Below are 25,048 nucleotides of genomic sequence, written 5' to 3' on the forward strand. Positions count from 1 at the left end.
TTAGCTCCCTGCCATGTCTTTCAAGAGAGGTTATCGAAAAATCACGGCTTGTGAGAAACCACAGAATCAGGCCTGGATAGAATAGCACAAGAAATTAAGCAAGATCATCATACAAATGTCGTGTCTCTGCACATATAAAAATATTTAAACCTATGTTCCCACTTGTTTGGATTGCCTATTTTTCAGCAGCTATGGCTCTACACCTCTCCTGCCGCTTGCACTCTGTCATTTGCCGTACTAAACTTTAGCGTAAGAAATTTCTGCGGCTTTACCATCAACATCCCACCGTGCTGCCTCATCACTTTCCTACAATGCTCATGATGCACACCGTCATACAGCTAACCCTCAATGACGTGCAACATGCCACGTAATACGACAACACAATCAATAAAATTAAGCTGTACCTTATCGATCGAGGGCTTCCTCTCAATGGTCTCAGGCTTCAGCTCGTCGGGCTTCTTTTCTGCTGCCTTCTTCTCGGCGGGCTTCTTAGCCTCCACCTTTTTCTCCTCGACTTTCTTGACTTCAGCTTTCTCCTCGATCTTCACTTCCTCTACCTTCTTCTTCTCTTCCACTTTCTTCTTTTTCTCAACCTTTTTCTCTTCAACCTTCTTTGGCTCAGGCTTCTTCTCTTCTGGCTTCTTCTCCTCAACCTTCTTTTCTTCGGGTTTCTTTTCTTCTGGCTTCTTTTTTGGAGCATCTGAAACAGTTTCAGGTAACAACAATGCTTAGATGCAAGTCACTTAGAGAGTGCAACACTGATTACACAAAACATTAGCTATTTTAGCGTTTCTTCTTTACTGAAGAATTATAATTTGTATATTATTTATCTTGACCACAATACAAGCCACCAAGATGCTGTAAGAAGCCATATCAGTAACGCTCTATAGTGACGCCGTATCTAACCAAAGTTGTGCATTACAGGGGAAACTGCTCTTCAAAATTTTTTTAATTCAGGATAGATTTTTATGAAAATTGCTGAGTTATGTATATTTGTGAGCTGGATTCAAATTTTCAATTATTTAATAATACATCACCTAGATCTCTATACATGAAATATTTTTTGTACTACCCTATATATCGAAATAATGTTCTTGTAAACTGCAAGAAAATTGTTAAGCAAATTGACACATCACAATAATCTGGACTGGTAGCTGTATGAAGTAGGATAAGCATGGATCGTCTGAACTGATGTGAACAAAAGTTATAGTTTGTTGAACTCTTGTGAGCAAGTCAATGCAAGCTGGGATTTTGCTCAAAAATTGTTCAACATATGATAACTTTTGGTCAAATGAGTTTAAAACATTTGTTCTTGTTCTACATCATACAGTTATGATTCCTGGATATCGTGATATGCCAAGTTACTTTGTGACTGTCTCAGAGATATCTTCCCAAAAAAGGCACATCAAATGTTTCATATTTTATAAGCTATATACACTAAAATCTCCTTACAATGAAGTCTCATCTTGCACAATAATAACTTCACTACTATATCTGAAAGTTTGTTAGAAACATTTATTCATAACACTGTATCTAATAATGTGCTTCATCTACTTTGTTAAAACCAATAATTTATTATGGTTTGAGTGCATTTCACATTTTTCATACCCTTGATTCTATTCTGAAAGCAAGACAAAAACTTATCTTTTGGTATTAAATGTGTGTCTCTTGCAAAGAGAGAGGCAAGACAGACGCCAACCTGTGACAATGAGCTCAGCCGAAGATTCCTCCTTGCCAAACTCGTTCGTGAACTCAACTGTGTAGTTTCCAGCCATGTCCTTGGTAGCTGGGGAGAAGACAAGCTTCGCCGTGGAACCATCGAAGGTGATTCGCGTGCTGGTTGTTTCCCGGACGACCCTCTTGTTCCTGGGAAAAGGGGAGCAGTAAAAAAAAATTTGCAATAGATCTTTGCTATAAATTTATAATTTGAAAACACAGCTGAAGCACTAATAATCTCTGTCTATTAGCAGCACTGTTAGTACTAAGTATACACCGGGGTCTGCGTGTCAGCTTTGTCATATAATGAAGCTTCGATGACTTGTGCATATTCAATGTGCAATCCCATTTTCGTACATAAGCGCTTCTCAGTGCGATTGTGTGATGACAAAAGCACAGTACAGGAATAGAGCTGTGGACATGACAATATTGGGGGCACCATGCAACTCCCAGTGAGCCACCATGATTAGTAAGCCAACTAGAAGACAGTAATAGTAATACCTCACTCAGATTCTTTATCACACATCATTTTTTTTTTACAGGCAAGTTACTTGACTAATAACAACTGCTTAAATAAAAACATATGAGAAAACTGCATTACCTGTCACAGAAGCTAATCAAACACAGTTACCAAGAACAGCTCTATCCTGCAAGACATGTAGGTGCTGACACTGAAAAATGCTGTAACTACGGTTGAGTGCCCAACAAATGTAGAACCATTGTCAGTACTGATTGCACTGTTTGCACTGAATTTATAAGCAATTCTTTTTTTTTTTTTCAGATCTCTGATTTTTAAAATAAGACGTTGCTATAGGCAGATAAGCGAGGCACACTTGAACAAACGAAAGACCACAGAAGATCAGTCAGCAATTGAGCGTAGCTATGTGTGGCTGGTCAACAAACTTTTTTTGTTCACCTGCTTTAATCTCAAAAGTGCAACATATCTTGGCTACGTCTTTCCTGCTCCCGCTTGAAGGACAAACTTACATGGTATATTATTTGCCAGTAATATTTAATTGTATTACGCCCTGGTTCAAGGTTCTTAAAGCAGAAAAGCCTATAAGCAGCTTTTAAACACACACCTTTGGAAGCCCACAGTTACTTTATAACATAAGATAAAAGATGGAAAAAAAAGCAAACGAGCCAAATGAGGCATTTTATAGATTCTTGTGTAGTTAGCAGTCAATTACTATGCAAGGAAGGTCATTGGAGAATATAAAAAGACACGGTTAAAAACTCACTTCATCCAGACAACCGTGACCTTGGTGACAGATTCAACACGGCAGACAAATTCACAAGTCTTGCCTTCTTCAACAGTCTGAAACAAACAAGCGAAAATAGACATTTAACAATTAGGTGTAAGTCACACAAACGAGGTACCGCAGAGGCTATAGCAATTGAACCTACCTGAGAAGCCAACATTTGCACAATCTTTGGCTTCTCCCCCTTGGGCTTTCTGCAAGAGCACGTTCAGGAGCACGTTCAGTACTTCATCAGAGTCAGTTTCATTTTAATACAGCCCCATAATCAAGCCAAAGTTTGTGAGTTTGGTTTAAATCGAATAAAATTTGCAACAAGAGAAACTCACGGCTCCTCCTTTTTCTCGGGTTCTTTCTTTTCAGGCTCTTTCTTCTCCTCTGAAATGAAAAACAAAAAATACAACAATCACAAAACTTTTCACAAGGCAATACTCAAAGATATACTATGGGTGTAGTATGGTCAGTAATAAATCTTAAGAGCTCGAATCAGACAAGCATGAGGAACATGGTATGCACACATGTGCATCGTCCTCCTTCTTTCCGACTCATCCCAGTGCTTTAAATTTGTTACTACACTTCAAGGCTGAACGTCTATACTACATAATCTACTCTGTCCCTTTGTGTGGCATAATGTTAAAACAGATATTACTGATGGTTACCAGGCAAATTCCTGAAGAGACACTCAGAAAATGCATACACATGACAGTTTATTTGCAACAGAATTGAACTACACATGCCAGCGAGAACTAGTGTTGTAATTTCGTTAAATTTGAGAACGTCAGTATTTATTTTACCATTTTTTTCTTTACTTGTTCCAGATCTTTGTCTCGCTTTGTCCCTCTGTTATTATCCCCACTGTGATTGACAGTGCATATAAATAAAAATGAAATAAACGCTGCGACAACTCTTCTCACCTTCAAGGTCGACAGCAACAGTCTGAGAGGCGGCCTCGCCCTTGACGTTCTTGGCGACCAGCTTGTAAACGCCCTTGTCTTGAACAGCCGGTTTGTCGATTTCGAGCGCCACGGCGAACTCTCCCTGAGACACCTGGCGGATGTGCACCTGGTGGCGAGTGTCCTCGCGCACCTGGGTGTTCTCCTTGAACCAGACCACCTCTGGCTTGTTCGTTGACTGCACGTGACACTCGATGACGATCGTCTTGTGCAGCTCCCGCCTGACCACTTTGGGCCGCTCCTTGATTACAGGTGCCACTGTGAGGCACATGGAAGAACATAGGCATAAGATAAGGTGTGAGTAACCATTCGAGCCTGTCCGAAGAGAAATGGCTTGAACTCCTCTGTTCATTTCAGCTCATGAAAAAGTACTGCACAAAAAAATTACAAGGTGTGGCATTACAGCAGACTCTCTGATGAACAGAAATCTCTTGAATTGAACCACTGCCTTTGACATGATTGGTTTCATTCTTCAACTCTACACCTCTGTTCGTCTTTCAGTAAACGGAAGTCTTGTAAAACGGAATATATTTTTCTGGTCCCAAGAGTGTCTACTTATGTTGGTACTACCTACACCTTATCAGTTATGGACACAGACTGAAGTGTGAGAAACGTGAAATTTAGAGGGCTACAGAATACATCTTGCGAGTCTATGCACGATATGCTCCTTCTGTATATGTACCTAATCAAATCAAATCTTCATTTCCACCATGCATATATTCACAGAAGGAGGGCAACAAATAAAAGCTGCTGATAGGTGACTTGACAAGCATTTGTATAGCTTATTTTTAATAAAAATTTTATCAATTGAAAAAAATAATCACCGATACAATTTTTGTTGAAATTTATTACTAAACTGTTAGTGCTTGAAAAAAGATGGCGAGATAACTATTATTGATTTTACAATGATTTATTGCGACGTTGCTTAGATCCTTGTCATCAGTGTGAGTATCTAGACACTTTCATCACATTTTTGCACAATGGTGAACTGCATATGAGACTGTGATGAGTGAGTCTTTAGGTGACTGAAGTTTATTCAGAACCATTATCGATCCCACCATTAACACCTCTCTCCCCTTATTCACCCCCATTCCCTTTGCCCAACACTTAAGTAGCAGCTAAGAACATCAATTCTGGTCAACCCCTCAACATTTATACCACACTTATAAACGAGTTTGTAATAGTTTCACCAAAACGAAATTCCTATGGAAGAGCTAAAGAGCATAACAAAAGGTGATTATTGAAAACATCCCAAATGAGCTTACACTCGATGTTGAGGGTCAGGTTTGCATTGCTCTCGCCCGCTTCGTTCTTAACGTTGCACTTGTAGATGCCAGCATCCGAAAACTCGGGATCCTAGAACATAGCGCAAAGGATCATTAGATCAACCGACAAATAGTTCTGAAGGACATATACAGCGTACATTATGTTTCAAGAAGTAACAAAGCCAAGAAAAAAGGTGTACCAATTCTCAAAGCCTGTTAGTGAGAGACAACTATACAAAAAGAAAATAATAAAGGTCATTTTATTTTTTTCATACGTGTCAATATGACTAGTATATCACTTAAACCTCAAATTAGCAAAGTGCAAGCCTTTTAAAAAGCGGCTGCAAATAAAAAATTCTACAACAGGCTGTACACTATTTGGGTGCTGATCCTATTTTTTTTTAATGCCCTCTACATCTGTATGTAAACTGTTCATGTTTCTTCAATTGTCCATGCCTGGGAAGTGATCGTCTCGTCGCTCCTTTGCCAAATAAAAATAATAAATATGTATTTAAAGGGTTTTAGTTTCTGCATATATCAGTGTGTGCATATCTAGCAAAGCAAAAGACGAGTGTTCCCTTAACACCCTTTTCCAGGCAGTCGTAAGCCCCCTGAGACTGAAAGGTGTTTAGGAACCCTTTGATGCACTGCAGAGCTTGCACAAGCCGCTGCACTCACCCGAAGTTCTAGCCGAATGTGGTACACATCTTTGTCCTGCTTGATGGTCTGCGTGATGCGCTTGTTGTCGGCGACAGAGACACCCTCCTTCATCCACGTGATGGTTGGCTTGGGGTCGGCACGCACCTTGCACTCCATGATGATCAGCTTGCCTTCGTCCTCGGCTGTGATCTGTGGTTTCTCCACGAATGATGGTGCCACTCCAGTTGGTGCAGCAGCACCTGAGATGACATTGATTCATTTATTGATTGACTGACCGATCGATCGATTCATCAAGTGATCGAACGATTGACTGATAGTTTGATGCCAGCAGCAGTCATGTCTGTTTACATATTTTGAAAGTTCACTGTGGACAATTGTTATAGTGACCTAATGTTGCACCTAGGCTGTGATGCTTAGGCACCACAACAGGTAGTGCTTAATAGGTTTTGATCCCCTGCATTAAAGCGCAATGCCTTCAAGTTGTTTAATTTCAGTCCCTGAAAAGTGCAATGGGCATACTCTCTTTTTGAACATTTATTAAGAAACTTTCCAAATCATCTTTCATGACTGCGAGATACATACATAGCTTATTGGGCAACTTAATAACTAAAAATTTGGAGGAATGAAGCATACTGCTAATAAATTAGGAACGAATATGATATAGTATCATAATATATAGAAGCAAATTCATATTTGCTAGTAATTAAGTGTAATTGATTAAAAAATAGCAATATTTTTAAAGGAACTGGAGCAGAATGAACAATGTTCCAGTAAAAACAACATACATTTGACGTATAATGCTGGTTTAAATGCAACCTCAAAGCAGCCTTAAAATCTGTTTCGATTTTTTACGTGACTTACCAGCAATATTGAGGTTGAGATTAGCATTGATCTCTCCATCTTCATTTCTAATGTTGCACTTGTATGGACCTCCGTCTTCCTTTCCAGGTCCCTAGTTCACGAAAAAAAGAACATTCTCTAGCTTTCCATTTTAGAGAAAAATGCAGCAAATATGTACTCAGAAACGTTCAAGGTAAGTGTTATAGTATAAATTAAGTTTGTGTCATACAGTAAATTCAATTTTTATGCGAAATCTATATGTGCTCTCTACACAGCTTTCATGCTATAAGTAAGAATAGGATGTTACACAACTAAATTTATCACAGTTTTCATAACGACGTTCCCAGAGGAGACTGCAAAACTATTAGTACAAAGGAAAATTTTTTTGAGTAGGCAGATGTTTTTCTTACTGCTTGCCGAAGCTGGTATAAGTTTGTTATATTCGAAAATGCATTATAGAATTATACTCGCAGCATTATATCTATAGCAAGACTATATTTCATTTACTTCTTCATAACCAATATTTCGTTATATCTGGGTTCAATATATCGAGGTTTGAGTGCACAACTTTACCACTGCTCGGATCAGTTTGTAACTTTAATGTGTTCTAACCGAAATCCCGTTTGTATGCAAGGAAAGTTGATTAACTTGTTTTTGGTTTTCTCGTCCTGAATCATCAAAAAGTAAAATCAAAAAGGGCCATCGTTGTCTCAATTCCTGTGAATGCATTCCTTTCGAGTGGGGACACCTTTATTTCAGAGTGGTTCGCGAAGTTGCTCACCGTGATTTCTAGGGTGATGATGAACTCGCCACCGTCCTTGACCATCTTCGACTTTATGTGAGGGGCCTCGCGGAGGGGCTTACCATCATGAAGCCACGTGAACTGGGGGGCAGTTTTGGATTTCACGTGGCACTCCATGATGATCACCGCGCCGGAGTCCTTTGGAATGATTTTTGGCTTCTCTGTGAAAACCGGGGGATCACCCGGTGGCTTGGGTGGCTCTGCACCTGCGTGATTCGGCGCACGAAAAATTGTGTCTCAAACATACGCTCTGACATTACTTGCAGAGACTGAAGATGAAATTTCAGTGACACACAAGTTGATTGCGTAAAACTCATAACAGAACACAACACTAGCTAAATAAAAAAGTTCTTTTACCAGCAGCATTATAGAACAGTAAATCATTTCAGCTATAGCACTATAAATCAGCTCAAAGTAATATTGAGTTGAAATATAACCAAATTCCAGACAAAAACTGATGATGTCCTAGCTAGAATTTTTTAAAGACGACAGTCTTTCTTGGAGACTTTCGACGCCAAAATTTTGATCTGTCTGTCTTTCTGTCTGTTTGTCTGTTTATCCGTGGTAATGATCTCCCTAATGGCATTAAACAATACCTCAAACGGCCAATCCCATCCGCAGCGCCCACCAATATTGCTCTAGTTTCAGCATTCATACGTGTGCAATTGTCAATTAAAAAGCAATTATTGTGCATATCTGAGGCACCACAACAACACGTCAATGTTTTGTATGTGTGCCTTTATAGTAGAGAAGGCACACACAAGTAATTCTAAGGACCGTAGCGTTTATCACGCTGTGCTGACAGTGCAACGCGATGCTTAAAAAGGCAAGCGTTTCCAAAGCTTGCTAAGACGACACGGTGGTGGCACCTGCCCGTCGCTTTGCGTTGTACTCCTTATCGCCTCCGAGACAAGCGTGCATCTTTTTCCGCAGGCACACACGCCTTCCTTCGTTTTTCAAAGATAACTGCCAGATGGCACTCGTGTTTAACGTGCGTCGATGCACTCGTTCGCCTTCGCTGCACGGGTCGAGGCTCTCTAACGCAGCGCTTCCAGAATACAATTTACCAATTTCCTTATGCAGAACATCAAATAAACGTTTTGTCCACACTTTCCACACGCAAGACTATCGTCTTTTCACGACATTTGCAGTGAAACATGCAGACATGGGGCCAATTTTTTATCTCGGTAGTATTTAACAACATTTAGTACTCCAAGACTAGATGTGCCAGCAGACAAGCAAAAAGAATATGCATACCTTGCAGATTTAGAGTAATGTTGGCATTACTATCTCCGAGGTCATTCACAGCATTGCAACGGTAGTTGCCGCCGTCTTCTGTCGTTGGGTCCTGAATGCGAGAAAGAATTCTGCATATTAGTGGAAATCACTGCAAACCAAACAACTTGTAAGAAACCTCTATAATCACCAACAAGTTTTCCTTCTTTTTTAAAATTTAAGCAGGAGCTCGCCACGTTTGGACAAGTAAGCGAGTATAATCTGTGCAAGAAGTTAAAAGTTTCACAAAGTGAAGGTTTCAGTTTGTGGTCGCACATATCATAGGAAGTTGCCATCAATCACGATGCCACGATAATGGTCTCTCTACTCTCATTAATTCAGTCAAGGTATTCAAGTTGTACCTGCATTCTGTAGAGAGAAAGACAGGCAAAATCTTCAGAAGAAGTACAAGTGCAATTACGCTTTCGGTATATTTCAAATAAATTTTTAAAGGTGTTATGTACTATGTGCACAAAGGACAAAAAAAAGGACCTCCCCCTCTCCACTCTTCATCTGGCTATGCCCCTGAATGGCAGAGTACTTTGGCACCAGCAATCAGCAGCAGCCACAATCACAGAAACTTGTAGAGGCTTGCAAAGGATGCTGTGCATCTAAAGTAAATCATACTTGTCACGGAGTAGTGCTCCCAGAAATGGCCCTTACGCTGCCTTTCCAAAACAATGATCGCTATATATGACGGTGCTTGCCTGACCCTCTGCGAATTCACTGTACTCGGTTACGACTTGGGAAAGAATGTATGCTGTGCCCGCAGAACTTTTTCCCGCCTAATGTAAATATTAGGCCTATTAAGAGTTTGTACGAGTAAGTAAGCTTCATCATTACTACACAACAATAAGTTTAGCAGGGCAGCGGAGTCAGAATTTCTGATAAACTTTACCAGGACGTTCAAGTTTCCAATGTAAAACGAGCAACACAAATCTGTGTCCATATAAAAATGTCAACTATTTGAAACACCTTAGAAGTGCTTGACCTCATAAAAATGAGGAAGTGCTACTGCATTATGCAAATTATCTCAGCAGGAGGTACAGCAGGATAATTCTACTAGGACCAGTGGGCAGAGCTGAAATTTTTTCTGAGGTTGTAACTGAGTACAGCAAAAAAACCGACAAATAAGGTTTTCTGCTACATCTGCTCACCTTAATCTCTAAGCTGAGCAGGTATGTGTGCTTTGCGGTCTCCTTCTTGGACGTCCTGTGTCGGAGACCGTCGTTGATTTTCTTGTTCCCTAGAAACCAGGAGATCTCTGGGAAAGGATGAGCTTCGAGGATGCATTCAAGGATGAGTGAGTCGCCTTCCTGGCGAATGGTGGGCTTCTTGGGAAAACGTGGCGCCTTGCCCTCTGGAATCCTGCAGCGCGAGAATCCCACGCGACTCTAACATAGTACACGGTGCAAATAGAGTACACCACAGTGGGCCTCAACAAAATCGTCAAAACTGAAAGTTTGCAGAGCAATGTTCCAAAACAAAAATGCACTCATGACTTTATTTATTATGGCAAAATAACTATTTGGAAAACATGAGACTTGTAAGTCTATAACTATTTAGAAAATATGAGACTTATAACTCTATACCTATTTGGAAAACATGAGACTTACAACTCTACTAGAACCTACATGCCCTTAATTGTAGCAGAAACGAGAAAAAATGACACATAATAACAAATTTACTCTGTTTAAAAGCATTTGTCCTCTACCTGAAAAGCTTCAATTTTGCTATGTGTTTATGCCCCTTCCTTATAAAAGAAATGACTTACTGTATGACACTATTGAATGGCATGATTCATCAATGTGAACATAAATATTAAAAATCAGGAGGAATTTTCAAACATGCTTACTTTGGTTTTCCAGAGTCTGAAATAGAAGAAAAAAGAAGACTCATCAGAAAGTCTCACAGGCATAAGATATGCAAACTAACAGCAACAAAGCTTTACAGTTCAAAAGCATGTACTTTGGACACACAACAGCAGCTTAAATGTGAGGCAATCACCTAATAGAGTAACTAAATGCAATGTTGCGGCTATACACTGAATTAAAAACTAAAAAACGTGACATTTTTCAGGTGTTGCACTAAAGAAGAATGGCGATTTGGGCTAGTTGGTTTGAATTCATAGTAATAAGGGCTGCAGCGCGAGCACGAATGTGCTAGAAGAAACAGACAAAGTCGAGGTACGGAAGGCAAAAGAGCAGCGCTCGTGTTGTCCTCTTTTGCCTTCCGTACCTCGACTTTGTCTGTTTCTTCTAGCACATTCGTGCTCGCGCTGCAGCCCTTATTACTATGTTGCACTAAGCGTGGTTAAGTCAGAAGCTGAAAAACCAAGCACAATGATAAAACAAGGGGACAAAAAATTAAAGAATGAAAGAATCGAAGAGCATTCGAAACATGAGGTGCTCATTAATATGAATTCTTTTATTTGTGACACTGCTGCTGCAACTTCAACAAGCATTGAGACTTCACTTCAAAATAACTTTTTTTTACTGACTGCTAAGAAGCAGAGAAGTACAACTTACCTTCGAAGTTGAGGGTAATGTTGGCGTGACCTTCTCCGTGGTCATTTCGTGCGAGAACTCGGTACTCGCCGCCATCCTCAGCTTTGACATTGGCCACCTCCAGTGCTACTGTGTGGTTGTGCTTGTCGGAAACGACTCTGTACTTGTGCCGAGCATCTTCCTTCACCAGGGTGCCTTTGTGGTACCTGTAGGAATGGGGTGAGAACTCGTCAACACTGATCTTCCAAGTCTCACAAACAAAGCTACACTCATAAACGCTCGAGAAAACGCACATCTGGCCGACTCCTTCACAAAGCAGATCAATGTGTGATGCAAATCGATAAGCAGTTAGCTTACAAGAATGAAATAACACGGAGTGATTGCAGGAGGTCACAGCTGAATTAGCACTGCCACGACTAATTCTATGAGACTAATTCTATAGTACATAATTACATGCAAAGTCAAATCTAAAACCAATGCCACTAGCGGCATAAACACTAACATTAGACAAGCAGGTTCAATAATCTATATATTTCATGCAGTGTTTGCAGGGAGCACAATCAACATGGCAATAAGTACACCTTGTTATAAATTCAAAATGAGTAAATTCAGTTTACAGTTCTCAAAGAAAAAAAAATAAACACTTTAGCAGGCAACTTCATAAGGAAAAGCCAATCTATTTTCTCGAAGGAGATCCCACATGACTGCAGCATGGAAGGGAAAGGATTCATCAAGCAACTTTTTCAATTATTTTGCTCAATGAAAATTCTAAAGTTTTTCTATGAATACTATGACTGATTTACTAGGGGCATTGTTGGAAATGACTGCGAGTCATTGATACAACCAAGCTCTTGAACGGATACTAAACTTTTAAAACACCTGTGTTTCAGTCATGGTTGGCTCATACTGTGCAGTGCTTGCAGAATGAGACAAAACTTCAAGTATAATGTCTGTATGCACAATCGCTCTATATAACCATGTTATGTGGCTAAGAATCTGGCCACTGAAGGTGATGTAGGCTCTGATGTAGACATACGAGCTAATATACACTGTTGTGAACCTAACTGAAGGTGGTGGAAACAAAACTACGAGCATTACATAGTTCTAAATAGTCACATTTCATTAGATCAACACTGTGCAAATAACACAAAAAGGCTCAAATTTACAAGCAATAAATGAGGTATTGTTGGTGGCCGGCGATCAAACATGCCACCTGGTTTCCAACAAGTCGAATGTCATAGCTTTCAAGCTGGCCTGCAAGGTACAAGAGGAAAATGCATTCACCATTCAATGGCTGGTGTTGGGTCCGCTACACACTGACACTCAAAAATGATCTTGTTTCCATCGTCAGATTGCCGGATGGTCGGCTTCTCGGTGAAAGTGGGCTTTGCCCCTTCATCTGGGAGATCGTCACCTGTGAATAAAGAAGTAAAAAAAAATTTGTTGGTAAATAAAATACATTAATGTTGCAAGGACTAAAATGACACTGCCCACAACACAAGAATAGCAAAACGAAAACCTTTGTTTGTAAAAGCCAGGAACATTTTGGTAAAACTACATTGTAAAGTCATCATGCATGTCTAAGAGCACGCATTAAATAAAATTATTCATTCCCGTAAATGCTGTGTTGCTGCTATGTTTGAGTGGAGTCTCGAATGGCTCTTCTTAGAGGCCGCTAACATCACAGCACCTCCATCTTTCACCGTCACAACCACATAAACTTGCGGTTGGAAGCAAGTTTGAAGTCGGTAAAATGCAAGACGAACAAAATGTACGGATTACTGGCTAAGAGAATATGTATAGAGTCGTATATTCATATAAGGTATACATGCTAGAAAAGTTTTGTTTCAACTAATCAGAAACAAACCCAAAAAAGAAACTAAAAGAATCGATCTTCAGTTTGTTCTGGGTCAACATTTGACACTAAGCACACTGCCCCATGCTAAAACTCACTGCCAAAAAAAAAATACTTGCCATGAAAAACAGTGAAGAATACTTTGTGAAGATTGGAATGCGTGAAACCTTATTTCAGTCCTTGGACATGCTTCAGATCAGACACAGAGACTATTTGTTATGCTCAACACTATTCCTAGGTGCTAAAAGGTTCACTATATGCATTGTATACACACTGAAAAGTACAGATTGATTATATTAGTCTAATTGAGTACCACACATTTTTTGTCTACATATGCAATGTTCAGACTTAGCTATAATGCTAATTTTGTAGCATAGATCTATCATGAATATTTCTGAACATTTTTTATATTCTTGAAGGTATTCATAAATTGTTACTTCAGTCATCGCATATATTTATTTTTTATTTCAGAATATAATTTGCATGAAACTAGATTGGTTTATATTTAATGATCTACTTCTTTTTCTACTGCTGTAAATATGTTTATGAAATATTCCTTACCGAGGTACTGTAGGAAGTTACTATGTTTACTGCATATTTTTTATGGTCAGTGTTTTATTAAAATACTGCAGTCACTGGCATTTTGTTCATAATATGTTATTTAATAACTTAATTCACATAATGAACTAAAGCACACAACAGATGGAAACAATAGCAGTGGATAAATGTGGGAAATGATAACTTTTTCACACAAAAAAAAAAGGAATCAAACAGTACGTAATACATAAAACTCACTGTCAAAGTTTAAGCTGATATTGGCATTGCCTTCACCAAGTTCATTCTTGGCAGTGACTTTGTACTTTCCGGCGTCTTCGATGGTGACGTCATCTATTTGCAGTGTCACGTGGTAGGAATTTCCATCCTTTTCCATGTGCATCTGTCCCAAAATAATCAGTCACTGTTATTACACCACAATAAAGAAAGTAGCCTTTACAATATACACAACATTTCAAAGTGCTCTTTGTTCAGTTACATCGATTTGTTACTACATAAACATGTATCACAGGGGCCCAGGAACACTATTTGAACGTGGTCGGAAAACACTGCCGATCGGTAGTCCAGGCTCCAGCGAATATGTGAGCCAAATATTACAGCTCTGAACACCGCAGAGAATTTACAATTATGTTCCAAAGAAGATCAGAAATCACTCGCATTATTTCTCACCAGATTATGTCAACGAAGAGAAACACACGGCCATTGGCTGATTCAATAATCGCGAGAACATGCTGAAGCTCATGACGTGCACTGACGCAGCTTCTATCTTCTTTGCAGTACGCTTGTTGAAACAAAAAGAAAAAAAACACACAAAGTGTGCGACGAATCTATATAACTCCTCTCATATTGACAGAAAAAAAAAAAGAACAATAGACTCATTTGCGAGGCAATAGGCTTCAATAGTGAGATCATTCAATGATTCCGTGGAATAGTGCTACAGGACTCCTCTGATATAACATTCACAACCGCACTGTTGAGTGCATGTAGATACGGCATACAAGGTAAAAATAGCATGAGGTCTGTCCTAATTAGGACAAACTAGCCACTGCGTGAATGAATGGGCATGAGAGCATGCAATGGAGGTTAAAATGAAGAGATAGAGGCCAAATCAGATAGCAAGAACACATTTGTGAGCGATCTTTTTTGAGGTTCCTCAAGAGTAAAATGGAGACACATGCATCAGTGACATGAGAGTATCACTGCTCAGAAAGTGTCCGTCTTGTTTGAAATTTGGAAGTGAATTATCATTATTGATATACTCTCGGGACTTCTTAAGCTGTACTGACAATATGTACGGTAGCATGCGCCTCTTGTACACACCTGGAAGCGGCCCTTTGGAACGACGAGTGTGCCGTTGTGGAACCAGGAGACAGTCGGCTCTGGGTCCGCCAGGATCCGTGCCTCGAACAGGAGACGCTCGCCATCGTCCTCCTGCCGTATCGTGGGCTTCTTGGCAAACGTCGGCGCGATGCCGTCGATTTGCCTGCGTCAGACAAAACGCGTATTGTAGCGACACTTCGGTTCACTTTTGGCGCGCAAAAAGAACTTCGCAACAACGTTCACCAGTCGCAAGTGCATAGCATCGTAGGACATCAAAAATAACGGCACATAAGTAACCAAACAATTAAAATTGTAGGCCAACAACTCTAAAGTCAACAATGTGTAACATTTGACACAGTTTCTGAGATTATCGAGCTATGTTTTCACGTTTTCTTAGTTTAGCATCTGTGCAGCCCGCCAGCTGCGAGCATATTGATGACAATGTCGATCGCACTGACCACGTGAGTCACACAAATAATACAAGTATCGCGTAGACGCACGGCTCGGCTTCACAACAGTTTTGTAATTAAAGGTTGAGCAAGTAGTAAGCCTATCTTAGCCTACTTAGATTTTGAACCTAGGTGTTGTGTAAATCTACGAAAGAACTCGAAGGATGGTCACGTGCTGTGGTCACGTGTCTACTTTTTGTAAAGATGGCTTTTTTGCAAGCATACTAACAATAAGGGAAAGCCAGCGCTAATAAAGGCATCGAAAACAGTCATTATATTTCCCTGTAATACTTGTGAAAGCTCTTGCGTAACTATATAGAGTGGTTCTGAACGCTATGGATGTCGGCGAAACAAAAATTCTTTATGGGGGAGTTGGGGGGCGGGGGTGGAAGGGGTGGTTAGTCTGTAATATTACTTTGGGTTTTCCTGGAGGGTTCGCACTAAATGACAAACATCAAATTCATTTACTAGCGCCGAGCCCAACGCAATTTTGAGAAAGGAGCAGAAATGTCTAATTGCGTAAGACTTGAAATGACTGCTGACATTTCAGCAAACTTTGGGTGCAACGTGGATGCAACTCAACAATGCAGGTCCCATGCGCTTATTTCTCGTTTGCCCCAATTTCTTACGTACGGATTCTCTGACTGAAATGAGCTGCAGCCACGCCGAAAGTACAGTCCAAGAAGCCATGACGCTTCACCAAGTTCAAATCGCATCGTCCCTATGTTACTGCGACCAGGAGAAAAGATTTCAGGGTCCGAGCTCCTTGACAGCTCGTTCAAATTTTGTCTCTATGGAGCATCTATTCATGTGCGGTAGAGCAGCGGCTTGTTGGTGCAAGCATAATCATTCTGAAAATTTCATCAAGAACGCAAAGGAAATAGTTAAAGTTTTATACCAACAAATGTCGATACCGAAGCCGATACCATGCTAATTGTACCTTACAGGCAAGTGGCGCATTATCAACCATCTAAACTGAACCATGCAGCGCGATAACTAATATTTCACACTTAAAACTATGCGGTGGGCAAGACGAAATTTCGGCCAGCTCCACCTGCCGGACACACATGAAACAGTGAATCAGGTGGCTTGCAGAGGAACGTTCGCTTCACGAGTTATGTTAGCTGGTTGAATGAAGCGGGATTTGAACGCAGAGGAGTTGAATGAAGTCGAAACGAAGTGTAACGAAGGGGTAGAAGTGGTGGGAGTAATCACAGGCGTGCTCAGCAGGGGTGGCGCCAGGGTTGGGCACGGGGGGCCTGCTACCCCCCCCCCCCCCCCAAATTTTCGCCTGCCTCCCCTCCCAGTTGCCCCCCCCCCCCCCCAAGAGGGTTGTAGTCATAACATAATGGCTAAGTTCTTCGCCTCTCTGCCCTCCTTCCTTGAAGAAACTCATTTATCGTGGGTGCCCCCTCCCCACCCACCCTAGATATAATCATCCTGGTGCCACCCCTGGTGCGCAGTGTTTCCTTTCAGGGGGGCAGGGGGAGCGAAGGTTTGTCGCAACGCCCTCTCCCTGTTTTGCCAATGTATCAAGCTGACTCTGCGCCCCCTCCCTCAAGTCACAGCACCTCCCCCCTCCTATTATGTAATGTGTAAATCTGACCTTGCCCCCCCCCCTCCCCTGCACCCTGTGCACGCCTGTGGGAGTAGTCATGGGCATACTGGTGGGAGGGGTGTCACATCTGGGATTTACCCACTACTATCTACGACATCGACTAAGATCAGCTCCGCAGGTAAAAATTTTTGGCTACGCGAAGTTTGTTCAAGAATTTCGACACCGGCAGCAATTCGATTTGTCTTTTGCAATCAGCGTTCACTCAACTGGACATTCTTTCTTGAACTTTTCTGACGTTCATGCCTAAGCTACGCAACTGCTCCCCCTGACGAAAGACGGCCGGCGCGTTTGTTCTCCGCTTGAGAGGATGACCCGCTTTCAGTTTCACTTTCACTTGCACATATAACATACTGAGCTTAGGAAGATGTTATCACCCTTGGGCTTTGTGAAGGATGTCGCGGAGATGGAAACTGTAAAAATTCACCTAGGGTGCCTATATCAAATGTGCCTTGCGATGGATGGATGAAAAACTTTTATTGGGGTCCTGAAGGACTCCACCCCCGTTTTATAGGGGCAGGATTGCGGGCCGCTCCCACGTTGGGACGGGGAGGGTCAGCCTCACCTATGGATCATGGGCCTTCTGGACAGCCTTGAGTTGTTCTATGAGAACCGGACTCGTGAGCATTAAATGAAAGGAGTTTTCGGAAAATTCTTCATTTTGTTTCTTTGTAAAGAGGGGCACCTCCAGAGCATGTCGTGAATGAAAAAGAGGGGGGGGGGGGGGGGGATGGGGTGTTTAATACCAAAAAAATTTCACACGTTCTACTTGTAGCAGTAGCCTTGCCTTTTCTTAACAATTAGGTATATTTTTTTTAGAAACTGAAAGTAGTAACCAAATCGCAGGCGAACAGATGGTTGCGTGTGATAGGAAACGAGCAAAACATTATTTATCTTTATACGTAGAGCTCGATTTTTTTTTATCTTCCGCCCTTTTTGTCTTTTCTTTTCTGCATTTCTATACCCTCCTACACGAAGAGCAAACGGTATGGTTGTTAACGCTCCATGCTCAGCTTTATAGGTATCATACTTCCTGCAATCTGACCCCAATTTTGAAAAAATGCTGTACCCGCCCCTGCTTGAAGCGGTGTGTTCCCGCCTGCCTTCTTCGCGCCTTTTCCTTTACATTCGGGTCTGCGCATCAAAATCTAATAATAGTCGCCACCGAAGCACCGCTGCTTAGTAAATATACCAACCCTTGCGCGTGAACATCAACTCGAATCTGTATTACGTGTTCGGAATGCAACGCATACCATATACCACACAGTACACTCGTAAATCGGTGTTCCTTGTACCGAGCGAGACCAGATATCGAAAGCGCAAATCGGCAAGGAGCGCTGCTCAAAGGGAGTGCTTTGATCGTCTGACTCATGGCTGCTGTTACTTCATTCCGAGGCGCGTGCTATGTTCTGCGCCCCCGTAAACAGGAAATGGACGTCTGCAGGCAAGCGCGTGGGAGCGAAATACTTGCAACAGCCCCTGACCGAGTGAAGAAGTACCCTGCGGTGTTGTTTATTTCCTTACATCTGGCCGACCCGCGGGCAGGGCGGATACGGCACTGAAACAGCTTTTACGCTATCCGTAGCTACACTCTCTCGCCTTTTCTTTTTTTTTTCCTCGTGTTCACAACGTTATTAGTTCGACCGTAGCTTTTATTTCATTTTACTCCATACGTGACCTGCTTGCCGCAGGCAAAGCAATATTTGCGCAAACGTTAATGAAGTGTTTAAGCGCTGACTTTCGTTTACGTCTCATCAATGACTCGACTTTAAGCGGACCCCGAATAGCGCTACTACTTCTTTGTGCAATAAGGCCTGACGTGTCCGTAACGTTTTTGTCGATTCCCGCTTCACTTCGATAAGACCGAAGGCGCCACGAAAGCTACAGCTGGTGCCCTTGCCTGCCACTCAGACATGGTCTCGTTTGAAGGCACATTAAAGAAAGACACAGATAAGACAGTTTAGATAACGCACTCGGACCTTTCCCCGAACTTGTTACTTTTTATTTATTTATTTATATATATATATATATTTATTTATTTATTTATTTATTTATTTATTTATTTTCTTTTTGCACAAGCAGGTACTGCTCAGAAAGGCAGCAAACAGACGTAGCCAAACTTCTCTTTACGTCAACGTGCACTTGAGTACGCAAAGCAGCCATGGCGCCATGTTACAGGCGACAAAATCAATGTGTTTTTACGTTAAATCTATACTCTCTCCCTCTCGCACACAAACACACACGCACGCGCACGCACAACAACAAAACAAGGTTCGTGCGCTAGATTCTCCTGATGCACCAAATACATCTGCTTTGTTTAACTAACTGACCATTAACTAGCCTCAGACACGCTGCCGAAATCTGTGACGTCATCTGTTACGTCGCCAGAACCTGCTAAGCGAAATTCGGGGCGGCATCACGTTGGGATCAATAACTAAGAAATGGAGTCTGATTTCTTCATCATGAAATAAGAGCGCATCATCGTGGTGCATACAACGTGCTGACGATCTTATTTTGATGGTGCGGTCGCTCGTCTAAGTGACTCAAATGAGCCAAGTGTAACCTAAATAGTTGTTGTGTAACAGGCCTTACAATGGCAGATCAGCCTGTCCCCGTAGCATTGAAAACGCGATGTGCAATTACGATTTTATACAACATGGCATACCTGTAACTGTCTTTATTTTTGTCGCTGACATTGTAATACCAGTTTTCATCAACCCCGTACATGAGGCGATCACACGTGTGATGGTCATTTCGCTGCACGACGTTATTATCGCCCTCAAAAGCAGTATCCGTAGTTTAGTTAATCGTCATTATCATTATCAGTTTATGATCAATATGTTCATTTCAGGACGAAGGTCTTTTCTAATCACTTACAGTTTATGCGACCATGAGCTAGCTGATTCGATTTCATCCCCCTATAAACTTCCTTATTTTGTCGCTCCACCTAACTCACTGGCGTCACCGGACGAGTACTCCATTTATTGGTATCGATTCCATTGTTGTAACGGACTATACGTTGTCTGTCCTATGAACTACGTCACTGGCGACTTCTTTCGTTTAATGTCGTTTGGGTTCTCAGCCAAGCTTTTTTGTTATCGCAATGAATAACTAATAACAGCAAGTACTAAAGTGGATCAGATATGAAGGCAACAAACTCACGCACTGTCGCCTTTTCATCTAGTTCGCGCTTTTATTCACTCACCGTGATTCAGGACCAACTAGCTCAAAGCGAGCCTTGACAAGTTTTCTCTCATACGCGTTTACCAAAGTGGTCGCTACCTGTACGGCCACAAGTAAATTCAGAAAATGAACTTTGTCGGATAAGTGCTGACACCTTCCGTTCATGTGCAAAAGACGCTTAAGCCACTACAGTGGCCAGTATGCTATCAAGGGGCAACTGATGACGCTGCTTGCGAAATGGCTACGTCAAGAAAGAAAAGTATAAATATAGTCAAACAAAAAAGAAAGCTCCGCTGGTTTTTTATCATCACAGATAAAAGGGGTTCAAAACTTTTCCCCTTCTTTTGTTTTGTCTAACTTCGCCGCTAAGCTAAGCTGTCTTACAGACAAAACACGCTTTGCAGGGTGACTTACTGCATGCCGAAAACCAGCTGTTAGCAAGTCCCGTAGCGCACAGAACGAAAAGATGAAATCTACTAAATGTACCATCACAATACAAAAAAAATATATTTTATAAATTTATCTTGCACAGACGCAGCATGAAGCTTGATCAATTATACGTAGCACTCAAAGGCGGAGGCCAAGAGGGGGGGGGGGGGGGTCAGAAGTTGGGTGAGGGTTGCGTCATAAACACAAGGGTGTCAGCCTGCGGTTTGGGCTTATCATTGCGGCCATTCGGATTAAGAATATCGCATCCACTTATTTTTAGAGTAATCAATTTCTCAGTATGTTCCTCCCTTTGTTGTGTTTGGCTTTTTTGTTACGCAGTTACGCACAACTTTCTAACAGTAAAGCACGCTTTACAGGATAATTATGCCAGCCACGTGGTGCACGAAATGAAACAGTGCAATGTCCAAACTCTACAACGACAACATGATGTCGTCTTTAATTTTTAAAGACAATAGTCTTTCTTGGAGACCTTCGATGCCAAAATTTTGGTCTGTCTGTCTGTCTGTCTGTCTGTCTGTCTGTCTGTCTGTCTGTCTGTCTGTCTGTCTGTCTGTCTGTCTGTCTGTCTGTCTGTCTGTCTGTACATTTGTCCGTTTGTCCGTGGTACAATCCTCCTAATGGCACAAAACAATACCTCAAACGGCCAACCCCATCCGCAGCGCCCACCAATATTGCTCAAGTTTCAGCGTTCATACTTAAGCGATTGTCAATTAAAAAAGCAATAAGTGCGCATATCTGAGGCACCACAACAACACGCCAATGTTTTGTATGTGTGCCTTGATAGTAGAGAAGGCACACACAAGTAATTCTAAGGACCGTAGCGTTTATCACGCGGCGCTGCTGTGCAACGCGATGCTCAAAAAGGCAAGTGTTTCCAAAGGCTTTGCTAAGACGACACGGTGGTGGCACCTGCCCGTCGCTTTGCGTTCTACTCCTTATCGCCTCCGAGACAGGCGCGCATCTATCTCCGCAGGCGCTCACACTTTCCTTCGTTTTCGAAGATAACTGCCAGATGGCGCTCGTGTCTAACGTGCCTCGATGCACTCATTAGCCTTCGCTGCACGGATCGAGACTCTGTAACGCAGCGCTTCCAGAATACAATTATTCGCCGATTTTCTCGCGCAGAACACCAAATAAACGTTTTTTTTTTTTCACTCTTTCCACACGCAAGACAACCATCTTTCGACGCCATTCGCAGTGAAACACGCAGATCCGGGGCCAGTTTTTTTTTTTTTATTTCTTCAGCGACTTCAACTCTATTTTAGTGAAACATTTCATGTGTTTCATTACAATACGCGTTTATTTCACTTAATTAATTTCATGCATTTGTCATTGTCCCCGTGCTTATGACCTTTCATATCCAAGTTTGTTCGCTTGTTTTTAATTTAACATGTAATAGTTCATGCCCTTATATTTTTTTGCTTTCAGTTTTGAAACAGCTCACGTTAAATCGTAACATTAAAAAACTGCGATACATAACAACTGTTCATTTTCTTGCTACACTTTTAGTTTTATAACACAAGGTGATTTGGCTTACAGCATTGAGAAAAAGCATTATACGCCATATGAATGAGCTCGGTAACTTGAATTATCAGCCACTTTGTTTAAAAGCGCAGGCTATAGATAGCATGTAAAATATAACAGGTGTTGCCAGTGCTTTAATTTCTACCACAAAAAAAGCAAAATAATTTACGCTTACCAATGCGTTAGAGTTCATATTTCACCAAAATGTTATTTTGTCGCAAATTGTGCAATGCACCACACGACACTGTTTCATAAAAGCACAATTTTAGGGAAGTATACCGATTTACCAGCTCGTTCGCAACTAAAGAGAAGACACCACAAACAACTTTTGCGTCACGGCGACATCATGAGATTGCAGTTAATGGGAAATTGGGAAAATCCCGATGTGTGTTCTTGCCTTTATTTCAACGCTGTACATTTTTGCATAATTTAGGCGGGAACATGAAATGCCGCAGCAACGCTCCCCGAACTGCACAGACGCAAGCGCGTTGTTACTTTTGTTATTTTGTTGTTGTTGTTGTTGTTGTTGTTGTTGTTGTTGTTGTTGTTGTTGTTGTTGTTGTTGTTGTTGTTGTTGTTGTTGTTGTTGTTGTTGTTTGCTGACAAACTCTGAGAACAGTCGACGTGCACACGAAAATCGCGCGAGTGTGCTTTGTTTCTTGATTTTTATTTAATAAAAAAACAATAAGATTTTCAAGAACTATTATATTAAATAAAGTGGAACAAAACAACACTATATTTGGTGTATTGCAGCAATACTTAGGCGCAAATAATGTGTATCTAAAACCAATTCTTTGAAAATGGACAATGTTGAACAAGATTCACGACAGATAGACGCTGACATTCATCTAGCAGTAGCCGAGATCTATTGATAAAACCAAGACGACTTCTACACAATAGAGCACAGAAGTCGAATAACAATTGGCCCTTGAGTCAAGCCCTGATGTTTGTAGTAGCTTTCATCATCTAACTGGATCAAACTTTGACATAATCTCCTGGATTTCGATTAAGTGTTCTTACAGGTCCTATATTCATACATTTCACTGAAAGGATGTTTAAAACTTCACAGAAAAAAGATTATAATTCGTAACATTCATATAAAGGACGCGTCAGGGCATTCTTTATAAAATAAAAATTATTATAAGTCAATATTCACCACTTATAGGCGGCGTATTACATCATAATGCGAACCGAAATATTTGTCCCACATTTATGTGCAGGATAATAAAGAGAAAGGGTCGCTTTTGATAACAATAATGACGATGATTAACCACTGCGAAAGAGCGGACAACGTTCAACTCTTCGTAAAACCTGATAGTTCACTTTTGAGAAATACAATAGCTTTTTGTGAGTACATTCTCCGTATTAAAAGGCATTATTTATTTTTAAGTCTAAATTTTCGAATGTCTGTGTCTCAAGGTCGTATGGTGTCTATGACGAATTGTCCTAAAAAATGATGACAAAACGCCAGCTATGTGTGTACTTCAATCACTTAGTCTTATAGGCGTTCGCGTAAGTTAAAACAATAAAATTCGTAAAAGTTCGTAGGATGCTTAAAGCTTTTTCATAATGTTAAGGTGAAAGCCTCCTTAGACCTGTTTTTTCATTTATTTACTGTTGAAGATTCAGCTTATTTGTCGAACTTTATTTTGAACGGCAACTGCTAATAGAGACACTTGTATCACTTTTCCATTTCACAATCGGGAAAATAGGCGTGTGAACGGGGAGGGCCGCCCTTCTCGTCACCTAAGCAGGGGGGGAGGGGGCACAAAGTCAGCCCCATACATTGAGATAATAGGGAGGAGGTGCAACGACTTGTGGAGGGGGGAGGGGCGAAGCCAGCTTCATAAGGGGGAGAAGGGGCGCTGTAACAAACCTCCCCCACCCTCCCCATGAAAGGGATCGCTGTGCATGCCTCTGACGACGAATGTGTAACAGCGACCCTGCACGCTTCAGGATACGTCAGGGACCACATGTTGTGAATGTAGATAGCGAGCGTCCACTTTAAGTTGCTTGGCACAGTGTCTGCACTTGTGGTGCGAGTCGATTGGCGACGGCATGTCATTAGAAGTGGATGTGAAATATGTGTGCTGGGGTGATTGTAAGGTGCACTAGGAGAGTTGGACTCGTATGGGGCGAATAAAAGATGCAGTTAAACGGTGAAGTTGCCAGGGTACGAGCTGATTGCAACTTAATAAAGTTATTACACAGATGCAATTAAATAGTAAAGTTGGCGAGATTTGTAACTCAATAAAGAGAAAGTGGCTTGTGAGTTGACAAACAGACTTAAAGGCATGTGATCGACCTACAGCATCGGTTCCACACGGCTCCGGTAGAAGGTAAAGTAAAACGACAGCTGAAAGTTCTGCAGACGGGAATATTACAGTCCCTAAATTTCATCAGAGTGAACGTTATCGTCAATGGAAAGTTCTTCGGAAGCCTGACAGAAAGTTTAATGAGATGATAATACAAAGTATGACAGAAACACCGCCACAATGTTCAACGGGACATGAGTAGAGGACCAAGTTCAGCACGTCAGCAGTAAGATCAACAACAGATAAAGATCAGTAAGGGTAAAGTGGGGGGGGGGGGGGGAGCACACACACAACATCACAGTCTGTCACTCTTGTGTAACGGCATCATTATCAGTCCACAGCCACGCGTGCAAGTCTATTGTCCCTAAAAATAAATGTAAAAAAACGCAGCCACAGTCCTCTAAGTGGTTTCCTCGCATGGTTAGAAATTTAGGCCATACACTTGCCGCGGTGATGCTGTGGCGCTGGCGTTATGCGGTTGAGCACCAGGTCGTGGGTTCAATAC

The 25,048-nt window shown here is 41.4% G+C and overlaps 1 protein-coding gene across 6 annotated transcripts in view; it reads right to left on the reverse strand.

Moving 5' to 3' along the window:
* The window catches only part of bt (projectin protein bent), a 201,363-nt gene that overhangs the window by 135,793 nt on the left and 40,522 nt on the right, over positions 1 to 25,048 (reverse strand). For all 6 annotated transcript variants that reach the window (XM_075875040.1, XM_075875041.1, XM_075875038.1 and 3 more), the window contains 17 exons: positions 15,008 to 15,170; positions 13,928 to 14,069; positions 12,562 to 12,691; positions 11,299 to 11,483; positions 10,626 to 10,641; positions 9,928 to 10,138; positions 8,753 to 8,843; positions 7,475 to 7,701; positions 6,715 to 6,805; positions 5,872 to 6,092; positions 5,194 to 5,284; positions 3,890 to 4,186; positions 3,305 to 3,353; positions 3,124 to 3,172; positions 2,958 to 3,034; positions 1,700 to 1,866; positions 405 to 700 (listed from right to left, as the gene is read on the reverse strand). In XM_075875040.1, coding sequence (XP_075731155.1) covers positions 405 to 700; positions 1,700 to 1,866; positions 2,958 to 3,034; positions 3,124 to 3,172; positions 3,305 to 3,353; positions 3,890 to 4,186; positions 5,194 to 5,284; positions 5,872 to 6,092; positions 6,715 to 6,805; positions 7,475 to 7,701; positions 8,753 to 8,843; positions 9,928 to 10,138; positions 10,626 to 10,641; positions 11,299 to 11,483; positions 12,562 to 12,691; positions 13,928 to 14,069; positions 15,008 to 15,170 — 2,503 coding nt within the window. The remainder of the gene's footprint in view (positions 1 to 404; positions 701 to 1,699; positions 1,867 to 2,957; positions 3,035 to 3,123; positions 3,173 to 3,304; positions 3,354 to 3,889; positions 4,187 to 5,193; positions 5,285 to 5,871; positions 6,093 to 6,714; positions 6,806 to 7,474; positions 7,702 to 8,752; positions 8,844 to 9,927; positions 10,139 to 10,625; positions 10,642 to 11,298; positions 11,484 to 12,561; positions 12,692 to 13,927; positions 14,070 to 15,007; positions 15,171 to 25,048) is intronic.

Source organism: Rhipicephalus microplus, chromosome 10 (assembly GCF_043290135.1).
Source record: "Rhipicephalus microplus isolate Deutch F79 chromosome 10, USDA_Rmic, whole genome shotgun sequence".
Classification (NCBI taxonomy): Eukaryota; Metazoa; Arthropoda; class Arachnida; order Ixodida; family Ixodidae; genus Rhipicephalus; species Rhipicephalus microplus.